Raw genomic sequence first — 13,373 nt, forward strand, 5'->3', positions numbered from 1 at the left:
CAAAAATTTATAAATTAAAATTAAACCACCAAGCTTACAACTACATTGCTAAGCGCGATAAGTATATCGATGCTATCGCAATTCTACAGGCTACATCTATTGACTGAAACAAGTAAATAAGACACATTTTTCAACAGCTTACATGAAATAGATGCATTGTTGACAGGTGTTTCATGAAATTTATGTTAAAAAATTAGTGTCGTGGCATGAAGACAGCGAAATGCAGCCGGAAACGGACGCGAACCGGCACCACAAGCAAACAAAGACCACCTAGTCGAAACGTGGGAGGCCAAGCTCGCCCTCGGGGACCTGGAAGACCAACGACAACGCGTCGCCAGGTCCAAGAGGACAGTTGAAGCCAGAGGGTTCCTGGACTAAGGAACCTTCCCAGCTCAGGGTGATACCGGGCCTCGCTCGGGACACTGTTTCAACAATAAACGTTTGTTTCTCTCTCTCTCTCTATCTCGCGCACGCGTTTGGAGATCTTAATTGAAACAGTTCACTATATTGGTTCTTGTTCTCATTCCAAATCTATAGAGTTAAAAGTTGATATATGGCATTTTTTTATTTTTTTAAACCTCCGGCAACCTTTAACCTCCGTTGGAAGCCTAAAATTAAGTATTTGCTCCCAGCAGTGAGTTGATTTTGATTTTCGCTTTCATATTTAACAAACCTTATAAAAGGCGCTTAACAGATGCTGGCTGAATTGCTTTCTTCATTTACACTTATATAGAAAGAAGCTTCCGAGCTGAAGCTCCCTCTTGTGCGCAAGCGCGAATTCCATGTCACTGTTTTTGTGAGTGCTATAAGTACCACGGCTGTATGTCATATACAAGTAAAATGATATAAATATTATGTTCAGCGACACGTTGAACGTGGTAAAATTGCATGAAGATCGCCATTACCAAGAACACTTATAATAGTTGAACAAAATGTGCTCGATGACAGCAAAACATATTTTTTTAAGAAAACACACATGATCGGCGTAAAAACATGGCAGCCTAGTTCCAACAACACTGTAGTGAGTCAGCGACAGTTTACGATGGCTCTCAGCGCTGACACACAGGGTGTTTGAACAAAAAGTTCGAATGTAAAAGCATGATCACTCGCTATGAGAACCAGAAGTTCAGCCTTTAACGCAGGCACTCGTTCAACAACAAATTCTCGTCCCTCGTCACTAACACTTCGACATTTGCAATAATAACAGCTAGCTCTAACATGATCTCTAAATAAAGGCTTCATTCGGAACAATTGTAAACAAATAGCATTGGTATATTTCGCCTCAAAGCATCAACACAACCTACCGACAAACGACGACATCGAGTATGACTAGATATTGTTTCGCTTGATTCAATCATCATTCAAAGCAAGAAAGTATGACACAAAAATACAGCCAGGCAGATGACGTCACCAGCTTGTTTCGTGGCATCGAAAGTTTTACATTTACGACGAGGATTAGTATCCCATCCACACGGCGGAACAAATCTTGATTTTCCGTGCCGGATGAAGTACCATGTGACTGCACGTCACGGATGGCTGTTGGCACCGCCTCGTCCACGACGTACGCGGACGGTAAATGCCGATCCATTTCTCACGTGCAGATACCGGCTGTCGAACTGCGCGAATTTGTCCTAGAATGCCTTGTAAGTCTGGCAACAAAAGCTGCTGTTTTGTCATAAAGACCAACTTTGTAAAGACGAACACCCGTCGTCATCCAATTTGGACAAAACAACACACAACGCTGTCAACCGTCCTTTCTTCGCGACCTCCTCCTGACGCTATTCACAAACCAGTCTGCCGCTAGAATTCGCGGAGGGTGTGGGGTAGAAAGCAACAACATTTTTCCAGCTTTGTTGCCTCCTCGCCTGATCCGTCGTACGGATGCTCTTCGAAGCCGGACGAACTACTGTCTACGGAACGGCCGTCTGGGGAGCCGTCCGTTGAGTGGACACGCGATAATATGTGAAAACATCAATTTCCAACATAGTCGTCGAACAACATGGACGTCAAAGACTTCGTCATGTGTAGGCAGCCAGTTATAATGTTCTGACGTTAATGCAGTCCTTCGCGATGGCGTCAACATTATTGCGCTCAGACGCGCAAGAACCATGCAGCAAAATTCCACGACAGTTGGCTGATTGTAAATACGACGATGGTAGCGTTAATTGTTATCCGTCACACTTTTGATGAAGCTGGTGTGCTAGGCAGATACTATAAAAAACGGTAAAGTGTAAGCAGTCTGGAACCGACGCCTCACAGGTGTTATACATGATCAGGGCGCCTGATAGTTGCCCCTGAATGGCAGTAAAGTCAAGTACTCACGACTATGAAAACAACGTAAGCCGCTAAATGCATCGACTGTGAGTAGCCAAGGCGACGGCGTTGCGAAAACAAGCTCACTCCTCCGCATGGAAAGATGAAAGAAATGCGGGCGGTAAAGTAGAGGTGAGGGTAGTCCGGTGCCGCCGCTTTGTCTTAGTCAAGGAACTCTGGCCATTACAATGGAATTTCACACCTAATACCCCACAGTGTTTTCTCACTGCACGCACATTTCTCTTAAGTATTTGATCGGGCAGTTAAGTACGTCGGCCGAAGAACAGTGGAAACTGCGGCTCTACAATTTCACGTCCTGCGTGACGGGTCGAAACTCGACGCCGTCCCGGGAGTTGAGCTTTCGCGACCTCTGCTTCTGTCTCCGGTAGACGAAGAAGGCTGCCAGCAGTCCGACGATGATGAGCACCAGCAGCACGACGAGCGTGGTGGTTCCCCAGGTGGCCGCCTTGAAGTGGGTGGCCTCGCGCGCGTTGTGGTACGACGCCCAACTGGTGCGGTTCAGCTCCAGGTGCAGGTCGGGCACGAAGTAGTTCCAGAAGTCCATCTCCTGAGGACGGTACGGCACGCTGTCGGACAGGCCTCCAGGGTACGTCAGCGACATGTTGGTGTACTGGCGCAGCGTAGGGTTGATGGGCCGCAGAATTCCACCGGGGTCCCTGCGTGGCGGGCATTATTCGTTAACGAAGCGCAAACCGAGCCGGCATATGACATTTCGTGCTGCCAAAAAGCACGTAAATGCCGGCAGGGTATACCGAGATAGCGCTGCTCGGTTATTTAATTAAATTCTGTGGTTTGACGTGCCAGAACTATGATTCGAATATTCCGTTCCCAACAGATTGCGGTCGCCAAGACCGATAACGAAATGCGCTGCCCGAGGCTTTACCAAAAGACTGGAGCGGAAATTACTTATCATGTTGTTCCTGAAGTGGAGCCGTGGAGACATACAAAAGGAGAGAACTTGTACATTTGCGTTATGAAAGAAATGTTTACTCATGTTGGGATTAATGGTTAACCGTATAAGAAAGTGCATATATATAGGAAATATATGTATCTATACGAAATGCGTGACTGTCTTTCACTTATTTATGCGGCTCAAGGTTAAGATTAAGTGCGTTTGACGTATTTATATGAGTTTGAATGTGTTGCTATGTAATATTTTCTTACATGTGGTTTAGATTCAGTGCATTTATATTTTAAAAAGAGTAGCTGGCGTCGATTAAAGGCACCACTGTCGCCATAAATTTTCAAAACTCGAGAAACGTACATATTTTCGTTGACTACTATATGATATAAACGAATCTACTCTAAGCAAGCGCTCCTTGCTGAAGAGCCAAAGGCGCGGGCCAGCGAGTGCTACGTGGTGGTGGCCTCATACCCCGGCATACTTTGTATATGACGAAATGTTATGCCAAGTATGTGCAAAGTCACGCAATACGCAAGAAGCTTGAGGGAACTCGCAACCCCTTAGCCTTGAAAGCGTCCTTCTTTTGTTTCTTCTAAGAATTTCGTCGTTTTGATTCTTCTAAGAATCGGCGTTTACATATTGAATATAACGACAGTGGTGTTCCAGCGGAAGTTAGGAGAGAATAAAAGCTGTACTAGGAAGCAAATGGAATGTTCATAAAAGCTGTAACCGCGCTTAAGCTGTTATAATAACGGAATGCGCACGAATAGGAAGGAACGCCGTATGCATCATTAAATAACCAGTCAGATTGCTGACGTTCGGACATTCGTAGGGTCAGGCAGAGCGTTATTCGGAGCCGGGCCAGGCCAACCACGCAACGCTGGAAGATGGTTTAGCTTGCCGTAAACCTAGTAAGTTTACTAATTAGCATTATGATACTGACGGTGATTATACCGTAGGCGTATAGTAAGAGCCGTAAAATATATTTTTACTGATCTACTTAGTTTTTAGATCTACTTCACCAGGAACATGCTCAAGCAGGTGAGTCGGTAAACAAAAAGTATTTTATAATGAGGCATTGCGATTTCTCACGCTGAACGTTGAGCGTAGCAAAGAATACGCCTGTGAAGTTCATTATAAATGGACCACGAAATCTGATACAATTTCTGGCCCAGGATAACTAAGTTAGCGAAAGAGCAACGTTTGACAAAATGAGTGGCCAGAAAATGTAGCTTTATAGATTTATTATACAAGGTTTTTATCGCTTAGAGTGTGGTAAGTGCGTGGTCTGGATTTAACGAAGATGTCATTATGGGCTAGTAAATGTAGCACAAGTTTGTACTTGTGTATTTCTATTTGCCATTGCAAAGCTTGTTAGCAGAGTAAACGTTGAGGATTTGTCACAAGAAAAGTTTGATCAACTGCCCAATGCCACGGGTACACCTAGTTGATACGAACTAAAACGTTTTTTCGTTATTTTACATTGTCGTTTGTCGACGTATATTGCTGGAATCGACTGTATGCGCCCGCTATGTTTATTATTTATTTCAAGGCATTCTTCAAAAAAATATTTCCAAGCAAATAAACCTAACAATGATGAAAATCCCTAGTTCTATATAAGCGAGGCCATTCATGCAACAGCGAAGCACTGGTGTTATAAATATATTTATCATTTAATAATAAAAAATAGCGTAAAGAGCAAGGAAAGAAAAGAAGCCTTGGTCTGTTCCTAAATGCCACAATTATTTTTCTGTAATTTCCAGTGTCGCATATGGTTTCAAGACGGATCATTGCCTAAACCGGGTCAATACTATGTCATGCCACGTTCAACCCACTCGACCCTGCTTGCGCCAAAGATATCGATGAACTCACTGCCCATTGATGAAAGCCATGAAGAAAGTAGTCATGTAGCCCACAATGAGAGGGTCCCGAACTGTATCCGTCGTCAGCACCAATCCTTCAGTGTTGACTGTGTAGAGCATGTCGTCCATGTATGTAGCACCTGGAAATGAAAATCGAGACGTCGCCAACGTTAATAACATATGTCTGCCTTGTAGCGATCCTGTTATCAACCAATACTGCAGATGAGCCAAATAATTTATGTCACTGGAATAGTTCAGCCATACATGCGAAGCAAACAGTATTGTAACTTTGAGCTTGACGAAGCAACGAACGCACGACCGGCGCTAAACAGTTTACTGCGTTCCGCAAACATAATAGTCGTGTGTAATTAAGCATCCTTGCTGAAGCTCATGCCAGAAAATATATGCTCCTCGTGCATCAGCTAACTGTGGCAATATCGGTTTTTTTTTTTTTAACAGCCGTCATCAATAAGCACCCACATGCAGACGGGAAGTTGCACACGCACACGAGTTACAAACTAGACAGCCAAGAACAATGTGCCCATTTTCTTTAGCAAACATGCGGCGCCTAAATTATTTAATTGTGTAAGTTTAAAGTCCAGAGTTTCAGATCATAACACTAAAATCTCAGCGAATGTATTTTCTTTTTTTCTGGCCAAGGAATCTGACTCGTAGAAGCAGGGCTTATGAGAAAGAGAAGGACTTGAACGAGAGCAAAAAATGCTGGAAAAGCCATAATCCTGGTAGGCCACGCCAGATAAGTAGAGCTGAGGAAGGCTGATGAATTAGACCACGATCCTTAAGGGGCAGAGATGCACGCGTTAAATTCGACGCCGAAAGCCCGGGCCCTTAAAGTGCTTCGCACTTAAAAACCTGTCTCCGGGCTTCGAATCTACTCGATGACCGTGCAATTGTCTAACCATCCGCCCCTTCCCGCTGCGGGTTATTTCGTGGTGGTGACGGGGTCTGCTGCACCTGGTAACGCTTGGCGTTTCGATGACGATTACAGGCGGAGCCCACTAATCGGGTGAAATATTTGAGGGAAAAAAGGTCAGCCCTTAATAGAAAAAGCATGATAAATGAAACCTCGCTCTTGTCCTCTAGCGTTCTGCACCACTGTCAACGGGCTTGAGCTCGGCACATGTAAGCGTAAAAATAAAATAATAAGAAAGAAGCTAGGTTGTGCCTCACCGTAAAGCTCCCTGGAGCCCTTCTGGAGGTTGGCGAAGGTCCTTGGAGCATTAGGTATTCCGAATATATACAAGAAAGCAGGGTTTGGAGAGGTATACGAGGTACCCTGTAGAAGCCGCAGGTGACCCGACAGAGCCATTTCGATTGGAGCACCCACAAGAAAGTCCGTCAGCATCTGTTTGATAGGAAAGAAGTTGAAAAAAGAAAACTTAATACAATTACTGTTAGCGAAGGGACCAATAATTACCAAGCAGGCAGTAAATATATAATCTGCATGAACAGAGTGAAAGAATAAGGCTAAAGAATTAACATCCAGCCTGGCTTCCCAAAAACACGGGTGCATCGTGTGATCTGATTGTTTCACAACCCATTAATGTGGCTTTTGTCAGCAGATAATCGAAACACACAAGCAAAGTCCTGTAAGTGGACAATTTCTGGTCTACGTGCACATTTTCGTTGTTCAACACGGATGTTGCTTCATAGATCATGATACGTCGCGTATCCTAAATCTAAATTCTACTTCCAACAGTCACTAGAATTTAATTTTTCTATCAAATGAAACATAATTCATTAAAATCGGCCCAGGGCTTATATCAGAAAAACGTACCTGCGTTTCACTGTAAAGAAATAAGCCACATCGGACTTAATTCCATACTTTATAGTAATTAACTGGTGAACTTTCTGCGAATGAAATGAAATGATTACCCGGAATCCTGTCAGAATAGCAACGAAAATAATAATTTCCAGCATGTTTTGTGCCCTGAAATCTTTTTAATTCTAGGGTGTTGTGGTGTGTTCCTGTCAATACGTGCTTAGCCTGAATAAAATGCTTTCGTGGAAAGCAGTCAGAAGGAAAAACTGGGCGAAACTACGTACGTTGATGGTATTGATCGCGTTCCTCGTGGCATTCGAAAGATTGCTGCGTGGCCTGTAATACTGGAACCTCACGGCTGCCGTGACGCCAACGCGTGAGTCTTCATCCTCAAAAAATTCGTTCAGGTAAGTTTGCACTATGTGGTCGACGCTTTTTGGATTTTCCACTTGGTTTATCCTCTCTGAAAGATAAAATGCGAGCCATGTTTCCAATGCAATAAACAGTTACGGGCACTGAAAAAGCTGTATTTCAAATGGCATTGGCCGCGTTCCGAATGCCCATTCCCCGTTAAAAATGCAGAGACCAAAATAAGCCTATCCTAAGGGGGAAGTAAGTCACAATCATGATTTCCTCAAATGAGAAAACTAAACAAAACCAATGTTGCTCTCACCAAAGTAACGAAGCGATCCAGCATTTTTCGTGTATCCGTATATTGTTGGCTTCGGCGTGAACCGACCTTGGCAGAACATCAACCGGGGGTAGTTTGTCAGGAACGCATTCGTGGTGACGTTCGCGTCCACAATAGGCAAAAATCTTATCTGAAGAGAGAAAAAAGAGGGAGGGAGGCTGGTTGTGATGAACGAAGTTAAAGTTTCGGTAATTGTTATGAAAACATTTGGAACTTGGATGCGAGAGACATGTGCTATCCGTCTTCGTCACTGTTACCCGTCATCACCAGTATTTATTGTACTCCAGTTCCGTCGGCTGCACGCATTCATATCAGCTTCAAGGAAATTGAAGAGGTAAGAAGAAAACGTAAATAAAATCAAGCATGTCCGAAAAGTCAGTCTCGAAATGCGCTACGTGGATGCTGGCAATTAAAACCAAATTTCGAAAAATCAACTGATTTCCACCACAACTGCGGAACCTACACCAACATTTATCAGAGGGAAAGCAGTTGTTAATACACAAGCATTTAAACGTGGTTTAGGGCAAAATAGCCTGACACTTTTTAATGCGTTAGCGTTAGGAGAGCAATGGCACGTACACACTAGCGGCAAAACGCGCGCGGCGCGCAGCCGGCGGCCAAAACGCAGCTGCGGCAGGGCGGCCACGCCAACCGGCGGCGCGCCGCTGCGGCAGTCACGTGACGGCATAGACTCCTTTCCCCCTCGAACTATCTGTCAGCTCCGTCCGGGAGCTGACGCGTGCACAGTGCGAAACGAGTTTCCGGCTAACACCGGACGCGAGTACGAAACGATTGGTCGGGCGGGTCTGCATGACACCAGTTTCCCGCACGCACGTCACGGAAGTGGGCCGCTCTCATTGGTCTCCATCCGCAGCACGCGTCAAACTGCAAAAAATCGGTCCAGGAGCGATCTCTGCCGCGGCAAGAAAAACCTGTTCCGCGGCTGCTTTCGCGGCGCGCGTCTTGCCGCCGGCGGCGCGCGGAGCGCGTTTTGCCTAAAACCCCTATATTTATAAAAGTAACGCCATCCACTTCCCTCCTCCTCCGTTCCACTATCGCGCTCGGCGCGACCAGCGCGATCGAGGCGCGATATCGACAGTGGCGCCGCCTGCGTCGCGCCTGCCGTGGCAGACGACAGCTAACGCGCTACCAGAGGAAATCCGAGGAAAACTTCGATCGCGCCCTGCGGAGACGTTTTTGAGGCGCGATTTTGCTTCGTCAGTCAGTAACTGGTCTTAATAATGCCGTTTTGGAAGTGGCAACGCGACGATGCGAGACGGCGCAAATATCAAGTGTGCAGCAAGCGTTTGCGCACGCCGGATGGTAAACAAAAAAAGCCTTTTGCCCTCGCCTTGTCGGTTGCGACAACTTAAGGCGCAGCAGCATGCCATCACAACGAAGTTCTTGTCCCTAACACGTTTGATCCGTTTGTGCGTACAGCACTTTCGTCGCACAGGCCCGAGAATGGCAGTCGGAGCGCGCTGGAAAGAAAAAAATGTGGTTGATCCCTCTTATATAGGAATCGGTATAGAACACGAAAGTGAAACGTGTCTTCACAGAAGTAGTGTAATGTTTATTGCACATTGATATATAATGTCTATTGGTGTTTTGTGGCTAAAGCGCCCTTAGGCGTTGATGCACCCACGCTGACGCCTGGTGGCACGTCTCCTCCATCACGACTACCAACGTCGATGACCATGAGCAACCGTCGTGCATATGGAAGCTGCACTACGCTGCACACGCTAGCACAACGCGAAAGACGAAGCACGTAACTGACACACTAATACAACGCGCAAGACAAAGCACGTAACTGAATCGTCACCGAGTCAAATCAGCGCGTACAGCGCGTCGTAATTGCAGCCTCCGCGATCAACTTCAGAAACATTTTCAGAGCTAATTGCGGAGGCCACGCTCCGCTGTGCTGAGTACGGTGAACGCCACCTAGGTGGCGTTGGTAGTGCTTCTTGATGCCAGCGTCCCTTCGAATGCTGGCATCGAGGCGTCGTAGTGCTGAGACCACCGAAGCGTTCACTGTCGGTGCGCGTTAAGGCCCGACCACATTCGGCGTTTTCCCGGCGTTTCCTGGCGTTTCGTGACCCGGCGCCGCTCAGCGTCGACGCTGAGGGAGGCGCCAAGCCGAAACGTCGTACTCAAGGCACACCAGAAATCTCGGCGCCGTGGTAAGTGGTTCTTGAGGGAAAGGGAAAGGTTGGCGCTATCTTCTGCAGCCCTTGAGGGAGCACGGCTCAGCGCCAACGGGGAGGGGTGCCGCCGCCGGAAGCGGATCGATGAGCGCCGACTTGGCGCCGACCAATCAGCGCATGGCTGCGGCCGCGCTGCTGGCAACTTTTGCAAGCGACTTCCGCAGCAACCATTTCGCGTGCGTGCCACCATGTGGCGCCAGTGTCTCGTCGGCGAGGCGGCGCCGTCTGAGAAAGCAGCCGCTCGTACCTTCGAGCGCGCTGCCGTGAATGTGTGTGCGTGTGTGTGTGTGAGTGCCGCAGAACTATAAACAGGGCTTAAAAACCTGAATCGGGAACATTACTCATAGTTCACTTGAATGACATTGCACACTGCTTCTGGTTAAATCTGTCTGGTCACATTGTGCGACGCTGGACTGGCGCTGTTTGCGTGCGTCTCATGTGACTGGGTGACCTCTCCGGCGCCGTTGATGCAACGACGCCGAGAGACGCAATGGCAGGAAACGCCGGTGAAAACGCTGAATGTGGGCCGGGCTTTAGTGTCATAATGCAGTACTTCTCTTTTCTGCTCGTAGGCGGCGGCACCGCCCCGAGCAAGAGCGCGGGTACACGGAGGAGTGTTATACCCGTGTCACACGGGCACGTTTGGAAGGCCTTCCAGTCGACGGCCTTCGAAACGCCAAAACTCTATCGACTCAAAGGAGTTGTCGCGCTGCTACACGGCACATTTGAAAGGCCGTTGAGTGGTTCAGGCGTTTCTCGCAAAATTGTGTGGCGCTGCAGATCTTTATTTTCGTTTTCATGTCACCAAAAGTTAAACAACATTAAAAACACTTAGAAGCACTATGATTTCTTTTATGTTTGTTTATACGGCGAAATGGCAGCGATATGACGGCAGCCGGCAGCACATGAAGTAGAGGGAGAGTGTACATGGAGGAAGGAATGAACACAAGCACGTCGCTGTTGTCGAGAGTATGTGCAGTTCACACATATCAAGTAGCAAAAATACTTTATTGAATAATTAATAACACTCACAGAATTTTTAGAGCATTTACGTTTGATTTGTTCTTTCTAACCATGAGTACGAGCACACTGTGAATGAGAGGGCATGTTCGTGCTGTTTCCGCTTCCGTAGCTCAAAGGCCATCGAGATTTCGATAGAGTTGTAGAGTGCTCCGTTGACTCGATAGACTATTGACTCGACGGCCTTCGAAACCGCTCGTGTAGCAGCTCGAACTTGACCTTTGAGTCAACTGACCATCGGTTGGAAGGCCTTCGAAACGCCCGTGTGACACGGGTATTAGATATATAAGGCGCGTCTGTGTAGCTCTCTGCAAATGCGTTTGTGGCGCAATGGGTTAAACGCTCGGCGATCTATCGTCGCGGACGTGGGTTCGATTTCCAAATTTTGCATGTTTGTGGAACTTTTTCTTCTGGTTTCTTTCTTTGTATTATGTTCGTGTACATTGTAAGCTGACGTACATTGAAAGCTGACGTATTTCCGTGACGGAAATACGTCAGTGAAGTCTTGGTGGACCCCGGCATAAAACACTTTCGTGTTAAAAAAATATACAAAAGCGCGACGCGAACTTCCACGTGACACGGATTGGTCAATGGGGGAGCGGAGGAGGCTGGGGCGACAGGAGGCGGCAAAGAGAGGGTGAGGAGGAAGCGCCGGGGTGAGCGCGGTGGCGGCAAGATCTAAGAATGGCGCTACTTTTATAAATATAGGGGCTTTAGTTTTGCCGCTAGTATGTACGTGCCATAAAAGAGAGAAAAAAAATGCATGTGTTGGAATTGTGGGAAACCAGTCACGTGGTAGAGGTGTATCTATATATAGTACAATTGACTGGCGTCTGCTCCGAACCACTGTCAGTGGCACTTCGCTCCTCGAAGAGACTGGACGTACGTCGCGTGAACTCCCGTGCAACACTTCGCAATGTGGTGACCGTGGTTTAAATCATGTATGCGGGACCTCAAAGTTTTGCGACGTAATGTCAACGCACTTCTCTCGCATTTACCGCTACATCGCAACTGAAGTTTTGATAAATCTTTTCTTGTTTTTATTTTTACGGCAACAGTGTAGTTTTATCGTGCGAGGAGTTGGATCGCAGCATGGCCATTATAGTATGTGCGGCTTTGTGTAAGAATTCCACGCACAAACCATCTCAGGCCTGCCTCTTGAACCTTGGCTCCCATGTCTGTAATTTTGAGCGCTTCTCTTTGCTTACTTGCGCTTAATTCCATCCTTTCGAGTCGCTTTTTTGCATTCTAAAGAAATAACATGCCTGCCTGGGCCCGGTTTAGTGTGTGACTTTGAGTGCCTCATTGCAGATACAGCTACATACAAAACAGAGAGTTCAGCGCACAATGGTCCGCACCTGTTCGTAATGCGCCTTCTCGACGAGCTTGACGGCGTCGATGGTCCTGAGACAGGCGATAAGTGATGCGCCATCCTCCTGGCCGCAGCCGACGGCGCGTCCCAACTGGCGAGCGTTCCTCCACGGATTGGTTATCGTGGCCTCCGGGCTGGCGGCTGAGCCACCCGACATTATGGCCCGAGAAAACAGAGCTACGAAAGAAAAGACAAATCGGGAAATTTTTATCACTGTCGTTTAAAAGCCAGGAGAAAAATCCCGAGAAGACAGCATACTACACAGCCCTTTTTTTTTTTTCGTAATTTATGGCTCCTCGGTTCTGGGTATGATCGCAGAAACCTCATAAAGCGCATAGGCAACACATTTCTAGGGGAGAGGGGAGTGCCACTGCACTCCCCAAACTAAATCACGTCACTCCATGGTACCGGTGGGCAACATAAGATTTGCTGTGTTCGCAAGATCGAGTGCTTCTCCGCATTGCACGTTTGTGCAGCAAATTGTGACAACTTAGAAGCATAAAAAGAAAACAGAACGCCGACCGAAGTTTTGTTTCCAAAGGAGTTGATATTTCAGTTTCCACACTGAAAATTCTTCACTCTCGGCCATTGTTGCAATGAAAATGAAGTGCAAATTAGGCACACATGATAACATTTCCCTAGACGGGTGTAACAGCTTCTTCTAGGCCGATCCCACTTAGTGGATATGTGTCAATCTTTGAGGTCATCGTGATCGTCATCATCGTCATCATCTACAGCGCGGATAATGAAAAAGAGCACGTCGGCAGGTTGGCACGCATTGCATATTGCAAACAGTTAGGCCAAATTGCGTTGTTTTAGTACCGCGAACTAAAACCCAATTCATGAGTGTCACTTTATATGTGCTCATACGGGACAGCAGCAAGGTTGCTTAATTTATGGCAGGTCATTTTGATCCTTGGAAAATATAGCCGCATTAAAGAACCTCTGACCATGGCCGATGTTCCCCGCGAGTAATTTTGACGCGAAAACGAGATGCTTGTATCAAGGAGAGCCGTCCACTACTACATAGTAACGTCAATCTCGCTGACGTTGCCCTCTGGAAAGGTACGGTTTTCTCAATGATTTATGTCCTAGCAGAAAACGGGGCCGTAAAATTCCATAAAATATCGAAATATACATCGCTGATGTATTCAAATGACTGATCGACCAACCTCCGTCACTCACTGACTCACGCACTCACTC

The 13,373-nt window shown here is 46.8% G+C and overlaps 1 protein-coding gene across 1 annotated transcript in view; it reads right to left on the minus strand.

The window, feature by feature from the left end:
• Positions 1–1,251: 1,251 nt before the first annotated feature.
• LOC119441975 (juvenile hormone esterase) overlaps positions 1,252–13,373 on the minus strand; it is a 32,895-nt gene continuing 20,773 nt past the window's right edge. The window contains exons 5-10 of the mRNA XM_037706658.2: positions 12,157–12,347; positions 7,557–7,704; positions 7,168–7,346; positions 6,292–6,466; positions 5,111–5,240; positions 1,252–2,990 (exon numbers count right to left, since the gene is read on the minus strand). Of these exons, the coding sequence (XP_037562586.1) occupies positions 2,615–2,990; positions 5,111–5,240; positions 6,292–6,466; positions 7,168–7,346; positions 7,557–7,704; positions 12,157–12,347 (1,199 nt within the window). The 3' untranslated portion in view covers positions 1,252–2,614. The remainder of the gene's footprint in view (positions 2,991–5,110; positions 5,241–6,291; positions 6,467–7,167; positions 7,347–7,556; positions 7,705–12,156; positions 12,348–13,373) is intronic.

Source organism: Dermacentor silvarum, chromosome 2 (assembly GCF_013339745.2).
Source record: "Dermacentor silvarum isolate Dsil-2018 chromosome 2, BIME_Dsil_1.4, whole genome shotgun sequence".
Taxonomy (NCBI): domain Eukaryota; kingdom Metazoa; phylum Arthropoda; class Arachnida; order Ixodida; family Ixodidae; genus Dermacentor; species Dermacentor silvarum.